This window comes from Panthera pardus, unplaced genomic scaffold, assembly GCF_024362965.1.
Source record: "Panthera pardus isolate Hobbes unplaced genomic scaffold, ASM2436296v1 HiC_scaffold_19, whole genome shotgun sequence".
NCBI classification, from domain to species: domain Eukaryota; kingdom Metazoa; phylum Chordata; class Mammalia; order Carnivora; family Felidae; genus Panthera; species Panthera pardus.
The window spans coordinates 2,755,363-2,777,396 of record NW_026526754.1 but is presented as its reverse complement, the minus strand read 5'-3'; the positions used below and the strand labels follow the sequence as shown (position 1 = coordinate 2,777,396).

The 22,034-nt window shown below is 43.0% G+C and overlaps 1 protein-coding gene across 6 annotated transcripts in view; it reads left to right on the top strand.

The window, feature by feature from the left end:
- Window positions 1-423: 423 nt before the first annotated feature.
- CDH8 (cadherin 8) overlaps window positions 424-22,034 on the top strand; it is a 361,920-nt gene continuing 340,309 nt past the window's right edge. The window contains exons 1-3 of one of the 6 annotated variants that reach the window (XM_053906508.1): window positions 424-765; window positions 1,253-1,597; window positions 15,517-15,964. In XM_053906508.1, coding sequence (XP_053762483.1) covers window positions 15,716-15,964 — 249 coding nt within the window. In that variant the 5' untranslated portion in view covers window positions 424-765; window positions 1,253-1,597; window positions 15,517-15,715. Of the gene's footprint in view, window positions 766-1,119; window positions 1,598-2,557; window positions 2,577-2,839; window positions 3,083-9,852; window positions 9,989-15,516; window positions 15,965-22,034 lie in introns of those variants that run through there. The other 5 variants (XM_019455739.2, XM_019455740.2, XM_019455741.2 and 2 more) reach the window with 5 other exon arrangements.

The window sequence follows — 22,034 nt, the reverse complement described above, 5'->3', positions numbered from 1 at the left end:
CCTATTTTCTCATTCTGCTCACTGTGTCTCATTAATTTGCGACAGTCAGTACAAGCTCTACAGACCTTGTGTCTGGTTGTCTGCGCCCTTTCCCCCTTCTGTTTCGGCTGTGCCCCCCGCCCCCCCCCCAGATGGTAAAACCCTTCCTGAGAACTCCCCTCTGGTGCACAGGGCATGGACCAAATCAGGGTGGCCTGTGGAGGGAAGTTAAACAAAAAAGTAATGCTTAGTGCATCTAACGTTTCACTGATTGTATCAAAAGATGATCACGGTGGCTCAATATTTCTGTGTTATCCTTGGAAGTGAGAAGAAAACAAGCCTGGACCTCTTAATTTATCTGTACTGGCTCTACCCCAGGGCGGGGGGGGGGGGCACGTTTCTCAGGACCTGCATGGCGTCCATCAGAGCAGCTGAACGGGCCACAGCCAGGGCATCTCTTGGCGGAGGTAAAGGAGCTGCAAAAATGGTGTCTGCGAGTAGATCTGGAGGCCAAGGGACACTGACAAGACAGGGCAATCTCCCCCTGGGTTTCCCACGCAAGTTCTGCTGTTCTTTTCGTGCCTACTTACTGCGCGCCCCTGCCGGCTGCCCCGGTGCCCGCCCCGATCCCATCTCCCTGAAGGAGTAGAGGCAGGGGGGTGCTAGGAATGTGCTCCACCCACAAGACCGCAACACACGCCTGCCTCCGAGCTGTAGCGTCTGAGTCGTAGGTAGCGGTCTGACAAGCACCCCACTCTGTCCGCAAGAGGCTCTCGGAATTGCGAGGTAAGCCGCCCACGCGCACCCCTCGGCCCTGCCGCGTCCTCTTCCGCCCACGGAGAACAGCTGTGGGTCGTTGAGACGCTTTTCAAGACCACGCTGGCCCCAGGGCGCAGGTGAGAGCCGACCGAGGAAGCTCGCGGGGACCGCCTCCGCCTGCCTTGATCCTCCGCCGGCCCCCTTCTCCGGGAGGCTGGCCTTCCGCGGGCTGCGTGCTCCGCACGGAAGGGCGCATTTTCAGCCGGGGCTCTGGCTGCGGAGACGCGCGGGGCGTGCTCGGGAGCCAGGAGCGAAAAGTTGGGCGCCCACTTGGAGCGGGGAAGAGCGAGCGAGCGAGCGACTGCCGAGGGGGAAGGCAGGGAGGGGGCGGGGAGGGGGACTGCTTACATGAATTTCCAAGTGGTAGACCTGCCTCTGCGCTCTGCCCAATGAGATCCGTCAGGGGAGGCACCCGGCTCACTTTTCCACATCACTTCACAGTTACATTTGGCAGGCAGGCGGGCTCGCACGCCGGAGCGCTCAGCCCGGAATTCGTGGATTTATTCGGAATCTCCTTGCTTCCCCGAGTCCCCTCCGCCGGCGCCGGTCTGGGCACGGACGGTCCCGCGCACCCGCCCGCTCGCTGCACTTTGGGCTGCGGACACCCGGACTCGGCGCGCCCGCCCCGCGTCTCCACGGCGAGCCCCGCAGCTCCGAGAGGCATGAACGGAATCCGGAGGCGCCTGCCCTGCGCGCGGGAACCTCTCGGTGCTCGCCGCCCTCGGGAGCCGACCCAGAGTCCCTGCAGCCGTGTGTGAACCAGGAAGCTTGAAATTCGCCAGCGCCGAGCTCGTCAAGAGTAAGTGCTCTCCCCCTGTCCCCTTTTCCCTCCAAGCCCCGAGGACCCCGAAAGGACCGTTTCCTTTAAGAATCCCTATCCCCCTTCGGACACCTTGCGCGTCTCCTCCCCCCCCCCCCCCTCCCCCGCAGATGGTGGACGCGGGTTCCTAGCCCAGGCTTGGGGCTGAGCTGCGTCTTTCATGATGCGCACAGCCGACGGGGCCACCTCAGGGCTCTGACGATTTGGCAAACTGTTGTGACAGTAGGTCCTGGGGAGTAGCAAGCAGCCTGTGCCCCTTTAGTCTTCCTGCCAGTCTCCATCTCCGCGGTCGCCTGGCGATTTCGCCGCCTCGCCAGGCCGGCAGGCAGGCGACGCTGCAGCCGCGCGCCTTCACTGCGGGGTCCGTGCGGAGAATGGGCAACACCCGCGGCGGGGGTGAGGAGGGTGCGAGCCCGAGAGGAAAGAAGGCGCAGGGACCGGGGCTGCCCCTTTGCTGCACCTTCCCCCCACCCACCCTGGGGACAGGGAGGGAGACCCCTGCCTTGGGGCCGCGGGCCGCGACCCAGCAGCGGAGAGCCCCCCGCCCCGGCGCAGGGCTTTCCTACAAGTGGCTGCTCCAGCCTACGAGGCGTGGTGCCCGCTGCAAACTTGCTGGCTCTCGGGCCGCCCCGCGGCTCTGCAGCGGCCAAGCCCCTGTACCGAACCCCGGCAGGACGCCCAGAGGCACTGTCCTTGGCGAGCCCACGCTCACAGAGGCCCCCCGAGCCGAGGACTCCGAACCCTCTCCCCATCGCCCGGCAGGGCAGGCGGCTGCGCTTTGTGCCTTCTCCCTGCTCCCCATCCGCCGACACTCGGGGGGCGGGCCGCCTTGCTCGCTGGCCTAGAGGGCTCTCGCCTGGCTTCTGCCAGCGCGTAACAGGTTCGTAAGGGACCTCCTCCCCTCCTACCGGGTTCCAGCCTGGGCTGGGGGACACCGAACACCTGCTGATGCCAACAGGTATCCGCAGTTCTCTCCGCTTCCCTTCTCTCCCAGACCAAAGCTCTCCCCACACAATGTGGCAGGAACCTCAAAGTTTTGTTACCGTTGACCCTTCCCCGCGGGCACTGAGCCGGCCGCTCGTCAAGGGCCAGCCCCGTTGGCCTCCGCGAGTCGAGATGGCAGCTGTTTGCTTGGGTTGCTAAATCTTGGAAATCAAACAACATGAATTGTTTATTGTTGCGAACGCACAGCATCAGTCCGTCATGGCAAATCAGGCTGTCAGCTGCTCACTTCAGCTCCAGTTAGAGAACGGGGCTTGTAACTGAGGCAGCGGGAGGCAGGAAAGGTCCTTGCAACTTTACCACCCTTTCCTGAAGATTCCACAAGAGTTTCCTCTTGAAGAGGCACGATCCGACAATGCCTTAGCGCACCGAAGCTGCTAATCAGATCAGCCGGCTGCTGGGTTTCACCTGGCTTCACGCAGCTTGCGGGCTGACAATGGGAAGGAGGGGGCTTCGGAGAAGGTACGCCAGCACTGCCCTCTCGGGTCGGGTACCATTGCGGAGCGGGTAGGAGGGACCCGGGTGGGTTGGGGCGGTTGTGAAGCGCCTGTCCGCCCTACAGTTCTCCTGACAGCCGTCTCAATGGTTAACAACGCTCCCTGGGCTGTCACCTCTGCTTCATTATGGGAGCTTTTCAACTGGAAAACTATGTGGGAAAGAGATATTTATGTAAGATTCGAGAGTGGGATTTTCCATCCATTCAACCTCGCCGCTGTACTTGACTGCATGCAAAATGAGCCCCGTCTTTTAGGCTAAACACAACTGAAATTTCTGCCCGGCTGTTGCCTTTCATCAGCTGTGTCCAGTTTTGCAGGGATTTTATCTGGGTGTGTGTGTAACAAAGAGCAAGGGAGAGAGAGATTCTTTTACAGACAGGCCTGATACCTTTGAAGGATGTTCTCTAAGGGCTGCATTTTTCTCCCCTCAAAGGGAGTTCTCCATAATCATCCTGTCCAGACATGTTTTCCACTTCCCTGAGCTCTGTGGCTGAAAGAAATTCAAGGATTAACCCTCTTATTAAATAATAACACTAATAATATTCTATAATTCTTTAGCAGATTGGAAGCTCCCCATCACATACTCATTTCATGCTGGAGCAGTTGCAGCATTTTAAACCATCCCCTTTGATAGATTTTTTTTTTTTTTTCCTGGACTCTAAAGAGGGCTTGGAGTTGAGAAAAATCTCCGAAAACAGAGAAGAGCTTTCCCAGCAACTCTGGGATTGCTTCATTCAGGGCTATTGAGTGGCATTTCGTCTTCCTCATTGTTTGTTCCCCTTGCCACCCAGATGAGTGTCAAGGTATCCCATGTCCATCACGAATGGGCTATATATTTTAGAGATGCTGGCTAACGTTCGCCAAAATTTGTGCTGTAATGCTGTCACTTAAACTTTGAATCTTTCTCCCCTGCAACCTAGATCTTGTATTTCTAGTTATCATTACTGTTAAGAATCACTTCGGCTTTAAAATCCCCAGATTCCCAAAACTCTCGAGATTCTTGATAGGTAAATCTCTACATGCAAGACTCAACATTTTTTGGCTGCATTTTTGCTGTGCAGGATGCATTTTTGAGTTCTTGAAGGTGCTCTGAATTTCACTGAAGAGCAATTTTATAGCAGCCTTCCCTAGAATAGCAGCAGCATTTGCTGCTCTAAAGAATATTCTCTCTAAAGGAGAGGAGGTCTTTAACCTGAAAATAACTTTCTTTGGGTATTGTGTAGAACTCTGGTCCTGACCGAATTCATCTAAGGCAGCCCCTTAGTTTAGCACTGAACACACTTAAGTAGCCAATGGTGGTATGCTCAATGTAAAAACAAACAGCCCATAAAACATGCTCAGCAGGCTGGAATAGACCACGTGAGAAGGCATTTGTAAAGGCTGTTGTATGAGCTTATTTGTGATACAACATTTCCGTGTACACTGTGCACAGATTTAAGGTCTTAGGATGCTGGTTAGCCGGGAGCATCAGATTTTGGAGCAAAGCATGGGAACTCCAAAGAATCAGGTATAATGATTCTATTCAAGAAGTTGTACTTCAAGGTTTTGCTTTCCAGTTTCCTTTCATTGTTCATTAGTGAGGAGAAAGGCACAATCATCCAGAAGTTAGAATCCATACTTAGCAACTGTCCAGAAAACCACATTATAAGTAAATTAATGCTTTAAGAAAAAAAAATCTTTATTTTTCTACTCAAGGTGGCACACCTCACAGCTTTATCAACATTCCAATCTGAGCAAAATTTCCATGCAAAGCCAGAAGCTTTTCAGGGGTAAAATGATATTCAATTTATATTTCCAATCACACTTTTCTGGTTTATCAGCCAAGTTTTGTGTTTGACAAATCAAGGAGCAAGCATGATCAGAGTAGCCTTTTAATTATAGATGGAGTCTAAAGTCTCAAGACTTTGTTTTGGAAGTAGCGTGCTCAGTGATGCTGTGGATAGTGGTGTCAGTCATTTTATTTTGCCTAAAAAGTTACTTGGAGAAGCAGGAAAAAGATGAAGTTTTCTTCCCCCGTTGTTTTCAGCATTGTTGCACTCACAGCTGAAATGATCATATTTTGCTTTTTAGTTTAGGAAAAGGCTCCTAACTTTGGTGTATTAAACACCACATGCAGAGTGTAAGAATTCAACCCTGGCTGGTCCTGGCTGCTCTGTAGTAGGTGTGGTACACACATACACAAAATTTACTTGTAGAAAACTTCAAAATGTGCCCAGATAACTAACTTATGTATTGGTTCAAGTATGAGGATTTTTATCATGTTCCCTTTGCCATTTCATCTGCCTTGGATGGTTTGATTTGCACCCCCCACCCTGGCTTCCTGAATTTGTATATTGACCAGTCTTTTTTTTTTTTTTTAATATCTTTTTGCAGTGCTGGAATTTTTTTTTCCTCCAGAATCCCACAGATGTGTATTTGTGAAATAAAATATTATTTTGATGGAATAAGGCTGTCATCTGAATTAGTGGGGCTTAATTAACCAAAGAGCGATTAGGCTTTTCTCATTTAATTCCCATAGAAAGTTGTGATGAGCAATCTATTTCTGCTGAACCGTTGGTTCTTGCCTCTGGAACATGCTTCAGATATAACCATGAGGAGAAAATTAGTTGAACCTGGCAACTTCGAAAGGTCAGAAAGGAAATAAGTTCAAGGGATGCCATTCAGCTGCTGCTCCCATATGCTGCCTCTAGCTAAGTCTCCAGAGTTACTTCATGGCAAAGCACCAGGGCCAATACTGTTTCCTTTTTCTATCATGTCCCAAGCTTTTATTTCCCAAGTTTTAAATGTCATATGCTTTTCCTTATGATAAATATCATCTACCTTCTTGCCTTTAGAAGTCTTGTTTTTAAGTTTTATTAATAGTTGAAATAGATGCGGTTTTCTGTCTTTCTTTAGAAAACATAAAAGAATAACACTTGTACTTAGAACCTTCAAACTTTCCTTTCCTATTCTCTCTGCCAAAGACAGTTGCAAATGTTGAAATGATGGTTAGTTGAGGGCAAGCACAGAGTTAGTGCTCTGCAAACATTTATTTAATGCATCGACAATGAACAAAGACTGCCCTCTCTTCCTTTACTAGGAGATTCTCAGTAAAGGATGGGGTGGGATATAATCCTACCCAAAATCCAGTATTATGATTATAAACCTCACTTGGAAAATCAAGACCAGACTTATATCAAGAATGCTGCTAACCTACATGGGATGCAAAGTAGTGTTTTATTGGGGAAAACACACTAAATTCTGAAGGGTTGCATGTGTAACTCAGTGTCCATACCTTTCCCTTGGTGGGGGAATGTGTAAAATAATGAAGGGAAGAACTTTCCCTCTTTTGCTCCTTCCTTCCCCTCCCTCCTTTGCTTCTCTTTAGTATATTTTGTATTTGAATGGAACAGTTCATATTAACCTTATGTGAATTGCAAGTCAGAACGTCTTAGAAGACCATTCTATACTCTTCTATATTGCGTTAATCAGCAGGATACCTGGCACTCACATGTACACAATGGAAAAAAATACTGTGTTTGCCATGATAAGGTATTTCTGTGACTAGATTTATTTACATTTTAAGCATGTTGAATATACTGCAAAGGACTATTAAGTGGAATTGTATTCTATGTATGTCATTAAGTGAAAATGTTACAGTACCTTCATGTTCTATTACCGATAACATTTTCCATGCATTGTTTCTTTCTAGATAGATTAATGCATAAAATATGACTATTTGATTTCCGATGTGATACAAATAACATGAAATAAGTAGGTGAGGGAGTGATATGAATATCTTAAGGGAATACTTTTCTTATACATGCAACCTCATCTTCTGAACTTGTTATAAAAATTACAAGGACACATTCCATTCTTTATTTCTCTATTGCTGTTTCAGCTTGACAAACAGAATTTAATTTTCTGTGTTGAAGTATTTCCATCTTCCTACTGGGGGTGCTCAAAAATGAAAAACCATTAATTTATACTTATTTTTATTAAAGTGGTAGGGCATATTTGTGTTTGTCTGAGTTTGACTCAAATATAGTCGGTGAAGATAGTACTGATTTTAGAACTCATATAAATACTTTAATTGTCATGACCTATGTATTCTGTTGTATCTCAGTATTACTTTTGTCAAATGATTGCTTGTTATCTGTCTACCCATCTATCAACTGTGTTCGTAGTTCATGGTAACCGTGTCAGTGGGTGGTTTTTAAGCTATAAAGTCTTTGAAACATGAAAGAATGACAGTAAGGTGCACTTGTAAGGATGGTTACTACACAGTATAATCTAATTGGCAGAATCTTGACTTAATATGCTGGGATACTTGGCTGCATTTCAGTTTTAGTATTACAGACTCTGTAGCCTTGGTTATGTGATATAACTGATTTTAACCATTTCCGCATGACTTAAGCAAGAAGCGAGAGCTTGTAATTTTCAGCTATCACCAGTAGTGCTGAAATGAATGGAAACCAGTTGTTGAATACTTTTGAAAGAAGATACTACCTGACAATCTCGTAGCATTATCTTCTCTCAGCAGCCTTCTGAGTAGTGTTGAGAGATCATTTTGGCCTCATTTCTGAGTTAGTGGGGACTCCTCACTTTGACCATTCTCATAGGAAGGTAGATGATGATGAAATGCAACAGAATTTTTTTTTTTTTTTTTTTTTTTGGTAGCAGTACCCGGCCAATGAAATGTTTGTCATCGAGTAGTTAAAGTTTGGCTGTAGTGCAATTGTACAATAGGATGTAGCAGCCCATGTTTTTCATTGAGTGGTTACAAAGGGAGGGAATAGGTCCCATGCGGATGTTTAGTGCTTGTGTGTTGTCCTGTCTGCAGAAAATAGTGAAGGGACAATGCTATGTCTTCAATGGAAAGAGACATGGTTGGCTCTTGGGAGGGGACTAAAAATCCTGCCCTTTAGCAACTTAATAAAACTATTTGAAGTCATTAGTTGTGTGTTAGCTGTGGGCAGGGAAAGCTATTTATAAAATGCTATTTTATTCGTATCCAACATGGTTCCTGCCATTTAAAAAAAAAAAAAAAAAACAAGAGTTGGAAAAGGTTATTTTATTACCTGTTCTAAATAGAACACTGGGATATTCCCCAGTGAGGTACACAGCAAGAAATTGAAATAAAATAATTTTTTAAAATGTCAATCAAAGTCTTTGTTAAGTACATGGAATTTTCAGTAAATAGTAGCTATCATTGCTTCATTGATAGAGTTTTATGTACTTTCACTTATTTTTTTCCACTGTCCCTCAAGTTAAGAGTATGAAACAGAGCATCAGTTCCCTTATTTGTCATAATTGAGATACATCTCCCCGTACCTTATGAGTGATAGAACAGTAATTCAAACTATTTCCAACTCCAAACTTGATGTTTCATCCACTGTGCCATGGAGCTTTTCACAGCTCAGCTACACTACAATTGGGCAATAAAATTGATTTCTATTGGTTACTGTGATTTAAAGGGTCTTGGTTCACAACCTTGGGAGTTCCCAGAGTGAACTTTGAAATTGGCCTCCGTATACACAGGGCACGGAGGTTGCCAAAGAAAGATGTGAGACATGCCTGACTGGTAGGTGGCAGTGTTAATAAACAAGGGAACTCAGATATGAGGCTTTCTCTCAGGTGGTCACACGATGAGATCTCCGCATCTGTGCACTAGAATCTTAAGGTGTTAAATAGAGGCCTCCATGGGGTTCAGTCACGTATTTAGTCCAGATGGACTCACCAACATCTTAATCCCTCAAAGCTGAGTCCTTGAAATGACTCTTAGTGAGAGAACAGTGGGTAGAATGTAGGTCCAGGAATAGGGATGGGATAAAAATTTCTGCGCCAGCTCTCTGATCCACTGGTGGTCACATCTTCACAATGACCTCCTCCAACAAAAGGTGAACACATTGTTTTCACTCCTAGGTTTCTATTAAATTTTCAGCACGTTACTTAAAGACAGCAATAGATGGGGCTTTCAAATGGAGAAGGAGGTATTTAGAAGAGCCCTGAGAAATCACTGCCTGACACTACTGTGTCTATAATTAGCAAGGGATACATGGAACTTGTGTTCATTTTTTTGAGATGATCTCAGTACACTTCTGTCTTAAGAGTCTGACAGAATAGATTCATCTTCAATATCTTAACCTTATGATTTCAGGAAAGTTTTCCTAAATGAAGGTCTGGGTCTGTAACACTAGAAAAGGGCCTTATTTTGACCTTGTCTTTGTCACAGACCTAGTCACCCATGCTGAAATTTCCCTAACAAATAGAAATGTTTCTGTGCTCTGTGTGTAGAACAAAGTTCTGACTCCTTGGGAAAGGAGAAGGCATTTATTTTTGCCAAGGTAACCCATAATGATTAAACTTCATGAAAACTAAAGAAAAAGAGTCACGTGCCAATGGCAGCAGAATGGATTTGGCAGGTGTTCTGGGTGGCAAAATAAGCGAAAGATACGTGCTTTTGAATAGAATAATAGCTGGATTAAGGATATGGTAGGAGACCAAGGAAAGATGATTAGAGGGTTGTGGCTGATGGGGAGATAAATAGGGTGTGTGTGTGTGTGTGTGTGTGTGTGTGTGTGTGTGTGTGTGTGTGTGTGTTTAAAACAAAATTAGAATCTTGTTATGCGATGGGAATCTGGTCAGGGAATTCTGAAGGCTTTAGGAAAGATGACTCTCCTGAATTGTATTTGGATGCATGCAAGTACCATCCCTCTCTAAACCCCAAATATATCTGTGCCTGTTCCGTTCCAGTCATCCAGCGTTTGGCGTGAATTGCACTGGGCCACAAGCTGAATCTCATACCCCATCTGTGTTTCTGAAACACCACTTTGAATTCAATGTGCATTTACCTGTTTTGAAGCAGCCTGCTAATGGTTCTAAATTCAAGGTCAGAAACATTTTTAATAGAAATTCTCTGGTCTTATGTGTCATTTTTGCTTCTATGAAATATTGTGGCTACTAAGCCTGGTGGATAATAAAAGCATAATTTCCTGTCAACCACAATAATCTGCTGGATTGAATCCTAAAGTGTCTGTAAAAGCCCATTTTTATTTTAGACTTCACCTATTGGTGTGCGGCTTATTGTTTAGAACTTTAATCTACCTTGTTCACAAAATTGATGGTGGAGTATATTTTTGCATAATGACTTAACATACCCGAGAATTGACCACCTTAAAAAAGTTCACCATAAAAAAATGTTGGGGTCAGCAGAGTAACATCCAGGCTGTAATTAGAAAGGTGTCTAAAATATGTGTATGAATGAAAAGTCAGATTGTAAGTATGTTACCCAAGAGAAGATATTTTCTTATGGGGAAAATTCTAAAGACTTTCTTACTTGTAAGAATTCCAGAGAGACTGTAAAATCTCTTCATCTCACTATCTGGGTGTAAATCAATGCAACAGCATTATAATAAAGTGGATTGCTTGGCCAGACATACGTACTGTGGTTGGAAAATCTAAAAATAAATTGATTTTTTACCCAAGCTTTACAACCTTGCTCAATTTCTTCTTCCTTGCATAGACTTAAGCAGTTTGTGTATGAGTTACTCTTCACGATGTTTATTAATTCTGATAACAGTGACATCACATTTGGTTGCATCTCAAGAATTCCTATAAAGCTATTTTCTAATCATCAAAGAGACATTACCTCTGCTTGTGGCAGAGGTGAAAGCAATATAAATAGTATGGTTCTAATTGTCACAGTAGAAGCTCATTTGTCTCTAAGTGAAGACTCTCTAAGGCAGACTTCGCTGAATGGAAGGCCAAGTCTCACCACCCCCTGATAGCACATTTGTGCCTGTGAATACTCCAGTTAGTGGCATAGTTTTACCAGAGCCTTGCATAAAGTAGTGTGTGTGTGTGTGTGTGTGTGTGTGTTGGGGGGGGGGGGGGCGGTATTATGACATCATACAAATCTCATATATTCACACCAGTGCAGGGATTCCCAAAGTCTGATGTGTGTATGTACTCCTGTAGGCACGGTGAGGGTGAGCCCTGCGTGGGCCTGGGAGGAAAAGACCTTCTCACCACGCTGCTAAATCCTTTGTTATTTTAAGGAGAAGGTCTGAGTTGGGAAGTGGTCTTATTTGCTCCAACCCCAGGCTTCTCAGACTCTGTTCCTCAAATCCATACAAAGTCCCAGGCCCCCACCCTCCATTTACTGGGTTATTATCTGCATTTTGGCCAGGTTTCCTGAGGATTTGTATGCATATGAAGGTTTGAGAAGCACCCCCAGGGGTGTTGTGGAGAGGACTTACTACATTTACCAGAGCCCATTGTTAAATTTTCAGGAAATGCCAGGACTTGTTAGTGGCCACAGCGAGAGCTTGAAATTGGTGGAAGTATTTACATTATGGAAATCATAAATCAAGGATTCTTTCTTTCGAGAGCCACTTAAATATTTAACAGCATATCCTTGCCTCTAACTGTTGATTTTCCTTTTTATCGGAGACAGATGACCTCAGGCTTTGCCAGTGTCTAGTTAAGAGAAAATAAAACATTACTTAAAATACCAGTCTCACTGTGCTTCAGTTTGCTTATCCATAAAATGGGAATGATGATAATAAAGTGATAATACTTACATTAGGGTTATTTTGAAGAGTAGATGTAAATACATAGCTGTGTGTGTACATATAATATGTATATATATGTATGTAGTCATGATTTACCATATACATACACATATGTGTGTGTATGAGTTGATGATTTAATATTACCCAAACACTAAGTGTTTACTGTTAATCTCTTTGTAACAAATAACATTGGTTTGCCATTTTAAAGTAGATGTTAGAAAAAACTCCCATTTTAAATTTAATAGTACAAGTAATTTAAGAATTTGGCTGCCTGAGGGAGGGGTATATGACTGTGCTAGAAATTCTGTGCAGGGGAGGGTAGTAGAAATGACCAATGTGGATGAAGGAGAGTTTCCCTTCATCCCAATAGAGTTAGGATAATTTCTCTCCAGAGCTCTGCCACCAGCTATTGGCCACTGACCAAATCATTCCTCCTTTCTCTGAAAAATGAGGAGTCAGATTGGAATAGCACTCATATGTTTCCCATACCCTGTCTGTAGGATGGAAAATATTTCTATTCCTCAAAGCCTTGGAGAAATCCAACATGCTCTTTGCTTCACAGAGAACTGGCAGAGTAGAGGGTACCCTATTTGACAGGTACTCTGTGGAGACCATGTGTAGGATGAATTTGGTGGGTGGAGAGCAGATCATGGATTGAATGATCTGGTAAGTAATGATTTGCAGACTACCTAAGATGCTGGATTAATCGGTGGTCTAGTTCCTGTGCATTGCCTGACTTAAATGCCCTTTCACCCCTAACTCCTCCCCAGTTAGGAAATTGCTTGCTTCTCCATGCTTAGATGTCACTTCCTCCAGGAAGCCTTTTTCTTTTTTTTTTTTTTATGCTGTGAAGATGAGTGGCATACCATCGCTCTGTATTTCTGTAACCCTTCTCAGCCTGCATTTCACTAAATATTGTAAGTATATCTTTGTTAGTCTGTACCCATTGGACTCTTTGCTTCCTGATGAGAAGAGCATTGACCTGATTGCCTGTTGACCATCAGAATACACTCATCAGTGTTTATATAACGAGAGACGTGGTTAAGAACGAGAATTTTGGAAGTAGATTACCTAGATTCAAATAATGATCTGCTCCCTACTGGAGGTATTTTTCGGGGCATGCTGTTTAACTTTTCTGTGCCTCAGTTTTGAATGAAACAGTGTGAGACACAGTAAGATTTATCCAGCCCTAAGATACTGCGTTAATGGGTGGTATTTTGGGCTATGCATCTATTCCTTTATTAATACATCCTTTCTAACTAACAAAGGTGTGCCATGGTGTACAATTACTTCAGGGTTTGTTATCACTTTTTACCTGATTTTGGTAAGTTTGGGTGCAGTACCGCTCATGTCACATTTCATCCTGGCTGCCAGTGGATGGCTTCCATGAAGGAAGTGTCTATTATGAGTATCGGATTAAACTTTCTTATCCCAGAATCATCAACAACAGAACAGATGCCAGAATATACTTGCAGAGTTATTTGGCACAGTTTAAAAATAACTGTACGCTCTAGCCTTTTCTAATTGCGTTAACAAGACTACCTCTTCTAATCCTCAAAATAAACCATTTAGGTATTCTTATAATTGTTGTTATTGTTGGTAGTTGGCCCCCACTAGTAAATGCAGTTTTTTAAACTAGAATTCAATCCCCAGACAGGCTGATGCTGGAGGAAAATCACAACCCACTTTGAGAACTTTGTAGTTCTCTGGCCAAGAGAAGGGCATGCATGGGTTTTGAGCATTCAGGGATGTTCTGTCCTATAGAAGGTGAATTTGGAGAGAATATACACTTTTTCCCGAGAAGAATTTAGAGTGAGGCTATGTGGACAGGATAGGTCTCAACTACTTTGTGATAAGGTCCAGCCCTTCCTCCCCGGCAACACCTTTGCCTTCTCCCATCCCACCTTCTGGAAGATTTTTGAGTGCTTTGTGTCACTCTTGGACCTTACCTACTCCTGCCATAGAGGTCATGTGGCTTAAGTCTCTGCTCTTTCATTTGAGTTTTTAACCAAAACCTCCCAAAGGTATGGACCATGTCAACACCACCCTCACAGTCTGGTTTAGGAAAAATAGTTTAGTGAGTGCTTCGCATGTTCCTGCTGCTTTATCAGAATCTTGATTCTGACTCCCCCTACTGACTGGAGGAAAGTGGGAATTATTTTTATTGCCATTTTGCAGAAGAGAAAACTGAAGCTCAGGAACTTACGTATCTGATGCATCATGAGAGAGACCTCAAGTGGTGTGAACTGGGATTCAAACCCAGGCTTCTCTGCCTCCACGGCGGACCCTGTAGCACACTACTGTGCCCCTTTAGCACTGTTCAGGCCCCCTGTCTAGGAGAGGGCAGGGTGTGTGATGGTCGTGCTCTAAATGCTGGTTAAATAGGCCAGTGGATGGGCAATTTAGAAAGAGATTAATACTTGGGGATGTTTTTCTTGAGAACTTTTAAATTCCGTCTTGTTTTAAATTTGAAGCCTGCAAAGGTCTGCTTCTCACACTGGAATAAGAGAAGGTCATGATGGAAATGTGCTTTAAAGAAAGGCTTCTCTTCCTTTTGTGTGCTGCGGTTCCAGGGGAAGCAGAGGATATTGTTCTGGGTTCTGTTTTCTCTGAGCTGGTTTCCTATTGAAAGCTTTTCTTCCCTTCCATTTACAGACTACTGCCGTTTGCAGTGCTTTCCCTAGGCACTCATGGGGCGGGGCCACCTGAGGTACCATCCTAGTCCGGGAGATTGAGCTGAGCCCGGGCAAAAGGTGACAAGTGGGGTGATTCCACTGGCCATCTTGTTAGATCAGATACAGCCTGTATTTGCGGCAGAATCTGGGTCTGCCATTTCAGCTGGCATCACTAAGGCCACTCACTAGCCCAGCCAATGTTAATGACTTTCTTGCTTTCCCATTCTGAGCCAGAATGGGACCAAGGACCTAGAGGTGAAAGGTTCCCTACCCCATTATGAATTCCCTGAGCCAAACTGATCCCCATGGTGTCCTGAGGAATTATTTTCCCATTTAATCTAATTCAGCAAGGCTTCTCTCTGGGTTCTGCAGTGAAAATTCTTTCTTTAAAAATAATTTTTTTGAGAGGGAAGAAACACATTTTTCCACACTGAAGGTAAGCAAAAAAATGTATTTGACACCTCAGGTAATGGGGGATTTTTTTTGCCCATCCCTTTCTGAATCTCCTCAATTGAAAATTGTATTTTTACCATATTTCATTCCCAAAGGAGCTTTTCATAATTTAAATCTCCTGTTCAACTGTACATTTAGAATGGGAGCTCTGACACCAGCCTGATTATAGCATACATGCTGGACATTACAGAATTTCTCTCTGGGAGACTTCTAATTTTATTCATTCATTATTAGCATCCTGGCAGAGAATAGCATTCTGCACCCTGAATTGGACCATCCCTTCTGATGCTTTGTGGCAGCTAAGACTGTAAAATGGGAAATTTCCTTTCCCAGTCTCATGTGTAAATTAAAAAAAAATACCCATTAAAGGCTATTTATATTGCTCAACATAGAGTGAAATAGAACCCATGTTTAAATCAGAAGAGAGGGAGGGAGGGAGGAAGAATGGGTGGAAGGAAGGAAGGAAGTAGGTAGGGGAAAGAACTTGTGTTACTTAAGCGGTTTGTGATAACTAACATAGGTACAAATAAAAAAATCTAAATAAAGCTTAACAAATAAAAGGACCCACTCATTCTAACTCCTCAGATCCACTTTTTTAACTGGAGAGTTGGGGAAATGCCTGCTGTTGTTCATTTAGGTGCTTCTAAAAGGCAGCAGTTTTGTTGGAAGACCTGGTGGAGTGAACCTTTACTCTTTCTGTCTCCTTGTGTTTGCAGGCGATTTCAGTGAGAAGGAATGCCAGTGGATCGTGGTCTCAGAAAAGCGGCTTAGATGATGTCTGTTTCCTGTGCTAGAAACACGTGGCAGAGCTGTAAGTAAACGCTCTACACTGCATGATGAATTGGATGGCTGCAGACCGGAGGCAAAAAAAATAATTGTCTCATTTTCGTGGTGATTTGCTTAACTGGTGGGACCATGCCAGAACGGCTAGCGGAAATGCTCTTGGATCTCTGGACTCCATTAATAATATTATGGATTACTCTTCCCCCTTGCATTTACACGGCTCCGATGAATCAGTCTCAAGTTGTAATGAGTGGATCCCCTTTGGAACTAAGTAGGCTGAGTGAACAGCGGATTTTGAACCGCTCCAAAAGAGGCTGGGTTTGGAATCAAATGTTTGTCCTGGAAGAGTTTTCTGGACCTGAACCGATTCTTGTTGGCCGGGTAAGCTACACTTTTAAGATCCCCATTTCGGGATCTGTTTCTCTTCTTTAGATCTTTAACATCCGACTTGTCAGAATTGTTGGCACGCTTAGCTGTAGTACTTTAGGCCAGATGGTTAGTTTAGTTACCTATTGGTTTCTTTAGGAATATGACTAATCCCACTGTAACAGTCTTAAATGTAGACAGACTGCTCTTCTGGTGAAGGCTCGTCTCCCCCACCACTTGCCTCCCTTCAGATACAAAACACTTGTGTAATGTGTGTACCTACAGACTTTTCTTTCCCATTTTGTGCAAGAAATCTGCATGGCAAACTTTTTCTCTAGCTTAAGTATTTGGAAGAGGGATACATTTTTGTTGGGTTTGAATTTCCTACGACCTTGATTCCTAAGATGTTTAGTTGTTTCATTTTGTTTTGAGGTCGTGTGTCTCCAGTTGCAGGTAGATTCCCCCCTCCCCCCCCTCCCCCCCTTTTTTTTTCTGTGGTTTGTTTGTGGTTTTAGTCATTAACCTGGGTTGGAGAAAAAGAAATTCTTGGATTGGATGTTTAACAGTGCTTTGTACTGTAATCCAATAAAATTTGCGATAGGAAACTAGTTCATTCATTGTCAGATGGAATCAAATGTATACAATCAAAATTTCACTTAGTGGCGTGTGTGTGCATGTGTGTGTGGGTATTTACATTTGTTTTGTTGTTGACAGGTTAAACAAATGTTCTTTCTGTAGATAAGTTGTTTTTTTTTTTTTCCAAAATCATACCATGGGTACTGAAGACTGTATACATTTATTCCTCAGAACTGTTCATAGGCTTCTATTAAATTTGATACATCATGGTAGAATTCTAATTATAAGCCTACCAATGGCTGATTTTCCTGATAAGGGAGATTAAGATGTGAGTCATGCCAATATTACTCATTTCCCAAAAGCAGTGATTTAGAAAAATAGGAGGAGAATTAAATATTGATCTCTAAGACCTGAGTTAACTCTTTGTGTTTGACTAGGAACTTCTGAATACATTCCTGCTTCTACCTTATTGTCTTGCAAAGCAAATTGAGACTCTCCAAGGGTTATGTTTTCTCATTTTGTATAGTTAGTCTACTTGGACAAACGATATCTGGATGAGGAGATCTCATGAGTAAATCAGATAATACTTATTAAGCCCTTTCTATGTGTCCGTCACTGTTCTAGGGATACTGGAGCATATCCGTTTTCAAAACCATGATCTCTTTCTTGAAGAAGCTCATACTGTAGCCAGTATTGAGTGTTTATTATGTATTGACCACTCATACAAAAGCACTTTGTGGGCACAATCCTGTTTGTGTCTAAAAATAGCTTTTCCCCTCTTTCTGTGTATATATGTGTATGTGTTTATGTGCGTATATATACACATATAAAAATATGCGTGCAAAACAGCTCTACACTACTTTTTCAGATGTAAAAATGCAAAAATTTCTGAAAGATTTTTTTTTGTATGTTTAATACAAACTCAGGTAGCAGAACTGACTTGAGGCTATTTATAGTCATAATGCATCCTATTACTGTGACTATTCATATAATTCCCAGCAGAAATGTTAATGTGCTTGAATACAGGGTACTGCCCCAGACCCTGCTAAGGGTGTTACTTACTATACAGTTTATGTACCTTAATATGTTTCCAAATGTGGAAATTCCTGAATTTTGAAACACATCTGGCCCAGTGGGGTTTGAATATGGGCTTCTTGACCAGCATTATGTTTTTTGGTTTGTTTTTTAAGTACAGAAACTGAGACTTAGAAGGATTGGTAAAGCAAACCAAGATCATTGAGCTAGTAAAAGTTCTGAGTTTGAATCAAGTTGGGGATTCCCAAGGCCATAATTTTACCCACCATATCCTATTACATTTTAGTAGCTAGTTGCCACGTGTTGAAACCATAATTTGCACTTAAATGTTGAATACAAGGGTGACTGGCTGGCTCAGTCAGTACAGCGTGAGACTCTTGATGTCAAGGTTGTGAGTTTGAGCCCCATGATGGTTGTAGAGATTACTAAAAAATAAAATCTTTGGGATGCCTGGGTGGCTCAGTCTGTTAAAGCGTCCAGTTTCAGCTCAGGTCATGTTCTCAGGGTTCGTGAGTTCGAGTTCCACGTTGGGCTCTGTGCTGACAGCTCAGAGCCTGGAGCCTGCTTCAGATTCTGTGTTCCCCGCTTCTCTCTGCTCCTCCCCCACTCGTGCACTGTCTTTGTCTCAAAAATAAACAAACATTAAAAACATTAAAAATAAAATCTTTAAAGAATAAAAAAAAATTAAAAATCCTTGATCTTAATGAAAACTGAGTTAATGAATACAGAATGCAGAGCCTGTAAAGTCCAGAAAAGTATTCTGGGTATTGAGAACTTACCCCAACCCTCAGGCAATTTGTTTTCCTACTATAGGAAATTCTGGATCTGTGCACACATGCATCCATGTATAATTGGTGAATTATGTGAATTCTATTAACTTTTTATGGAGGCCTATCACTGTGATGGCATTTTGTATAATATAAATAACCAAACATGCTATACCCAGGATGTCTCATTTTTGTCTGCATAGAAAAAGTATTTAAATTGGGGTTTGCTTTGGATTCGTAAGAGTCTGATGACTAATTTTAACGCTGTTCCTTACATTAATAGAGATAGAAGCAAACAGGCAGACTTCAGCATTGATTTGTGACTTAGTAATATTTGAGAAATTCATGCTTCTTTGAAGGACAGAAATCTTGTCAGAGAACCCTAAGATTTTCAAATGACCAAAATGCTCCCAAGTCTTTATGACCGTTTTAATGAATTAGTTCTTTGCTTTCCTGTCTACCCCAGCCAGTTCACAAACAATTGTTAAATCAGAGTTAAACTTATTTTCTGAAGAAATTTCTACAAACAGTTCCAATCCTCCATATTTCCCCGTAAAGAAAATTGCTCCTGAATTATTATAGCTTAGCCATGGAGGACCTTGGGTTGTAGTGAAGCCAAAAATACCTTTCAGGTGACTGCTTCAAATTACAAGTCAGGCTGAGTGTGGGGATGATCCCTATCAAGGTGCCCACCGGTGCTTTATGGTATTTTATCTCTATGTACACTCTTCCACGTCGGACTCTAAACCACTTGTCACTGAGCTTCTCCCTAGGAAGGGCTGGGAGCGTTAGTCACTCAGGAGCATACCTACTCTTTAAAAGGCACTCCTGTTGGTGCACCTGGGTGGCTCAGGTGGTTGAGCGTCTGACTTTGGCTGACTTTGGCTTGGGTTATGATCTCACGGTTTGTGAGTTTGAGCCCTGCATTGGGCTCTCTGCTGCCTGCTTTGGATCTTCTGTCCCCCCTTCCTCTTTCTATCCCTACCCCTCTCTCACTCTGTATCTCTCAAAAGTAAATAAACATTAAAACAACAACAAAAAAAGACTTTCCTGTGAATCACCATGGTGGGGCCCTTGACACTGCAGGCTGAGTTCAAGCTCAAAGGCAGATTCAGTTTTTGAGTGACTGGCTTTTCAGAGCTTCACATACACCCTCCATCATCCATTGTGCTTTTACTGTATTTGTAGACAGTGGGGTGCAGAGAAGGAATAAGCCCTTGAGATGTACTTTCCAGAAGTTTGAACTTTGCTTTGGCTACCTTCTGAGTGTTAACCCTGGAGAAGTTACTAAAACTCTTTTAAAGTTTTCCAAGTAAGAGCAGTAACACTGGCTGTTGTTCTATGTGAGTGATGAATCACTAAATTCTATTCCTGAAATCATTATTACATTATATCTTAACTCACTTGGATTTAAGTAAAATTAAATAATTTTAAATAAAGAAAAATAAGAGTATATAACAGCCAATAAAATAATATATGCATAGTGCCTGCATATAGTTATTGTAGTCATGATTGTATTCTTTAATTTTTTTTAATGTTTATTTATTTTTGAGAGGCAGACAGAGCATGAGGGGGTGTTTGGGCAGAAAGAGGGAGACACAGAATCTGAAGCAGGCTCTAGGCTCTGAGCTGTCAACACAGAGCCCTATGTGTGGCTCAACTCACCAGCTATCATGACCCCAGATATCATGACCTGAGCCAAAGTTGGATGCTTAGCCGACTGAGCCACCCAGGCACCCCTAGTCATGATTGTATTCTTAATTTTGTGTGTGTGTGTGTGTGTGTGTGTGTGTGTGTGTGTGGTTGCAGTGGTGGCTAAACAGACAATTATATCACCAGGTGAGCACAAGACACCTGGAGCCTGAGCAAGAGCCCTTGCTGTTAGTTATCCCAGGCTGCTTAAGGTGGAGGTGATACTTAGATGTGTTTTGAAGGACGACTTGTTGCCTAGACTGAGGTTGGGTGGAGTAGGAACTTAGGTATCCCAGCTGGACAGAGGGTTTATGCAATGTCAGTGGGATAGAGTAGGACTACTGAGGATCCCTTCTGTCAAAAGTAATGCTGCCTGTATATTTCTTGTTGAATTCGAATGAGGTTGAAAGTCATATTCACAAGAAGTCTTCCCTGTCCCATTCTGTCTAAAATATAACTGTCCTCTCTCTAATATTTCATATCCTTTGTGCTTTATGTTTTCTTGTTCCTGATGATCATTGTCTCAGCCATTCTCTATCTTATTTAGGATTTTTCTCCTACTACAATGCAAGTTCTACAAAGAAAAAGGATTTTTGTTTCCTTTGCTTTTTACTTGACATCCCTAGAACCTAGAACACTGCGTGCATATAAGAAGTGCTCAGTAAATATTTTGCATAGATAAATGAATGAATAATTCACCTAAATAAGGGAAGAATTTATTAAAAAGTAATATAAATTCAATATGACTTAATACAAGTGGCATTTTTCAATAAAGAGGACAATGCATTACTTTCATGTTCCATTTTCATATTGGTACCTTATAGACAGCTGGGTAGTTTAAACACGGTCTCTACTCACTGATTTTATTTTTATTTTTCTAAATATTTATTTATTTTTGAGAGAGAGAGAGTGCGTGAGCAGGGGAGGAGCAGAGAGCGAGGAAGACAGAATCCTTAAGCAGGCTCCAGGCTCTGAGATGTCCGCACGGAGCCCGACGTATGGCTCGAACCCACAAACCATGAGATCATGGCCTGAGCCGAAGTTGGAGGCTTAACCGACTCAGCCACCCAGGCGCCCCACTACTTTCTGATTTTAAAAGTCTTTCTTTGAGGTAGTCATAGTGTGCAAGTTAACTTGTTAAAACAACTCTTTTTTGAGGAGGCTGCATGATCCTCTCTAAGCCCCTTACCCGTGGTATGAATCACTACATAGAGATGATGATTTCATTGTCTCCAATCCATCTGCAAACTTATGTTTGTGCTTATGGCACAAGGTACCTCAGAACTCTTCTTTCTGAATTTCTCAGAAACAGGTATCAGCCAAAGAGACTCCAGTTCTTTGTGGAACAGGTGGTTCAGAACCTGCTCTACATATAAATACTTAGCATTCCACATACTTAGGAGCTCCAGGGGTGACTTACTCTGCCAATTCTGGAAGAGAATAAGGTGGTGCAAGGACTCTTCATCCTATATACTTATGTGTTCTTGTCTTAGAGAGAGAGAGAGAGAGAGAGAGAGAGAGAGAGAGAGAGAAACATGGTGGTTTTCATAAATCGTGCAACTAAGGAAAAAAAAAGTCATGTCCTTGTGATGAAATGGACATGACATGAACAGCTTGATAACATCATGGGAGCCCTTCCCTGTGAAACACAAGGATGATTGATCAAGTCATTCTGCAAATATGTATTGAGCACTTATTGTCTCCTAAGCATTGTGGCCAGTAGATTCTCCGCTCGGAACAAATACAAATGCAAACCCTCTGTCATGGAATTAATGGGCTACCATGGGGAGAGAGACATTAGGAAAATAGTCATGAGAACACATGTCACATTAAAACGGAGGTAAGTGCTACAGGATAAAGAGATAGGGTTCTATGGAAACACATACCCAGGAAGCTTGTCTATTTGGTAGGATGTAGAACCTTCTTGAAAGAAATAGCCTGTGAGCTGAGACGCTATAGCCAGCGTCCTGGCTGTAGAGTGGCACCCCAGAGTGCAGGGATGGAAAGGGAGAGCA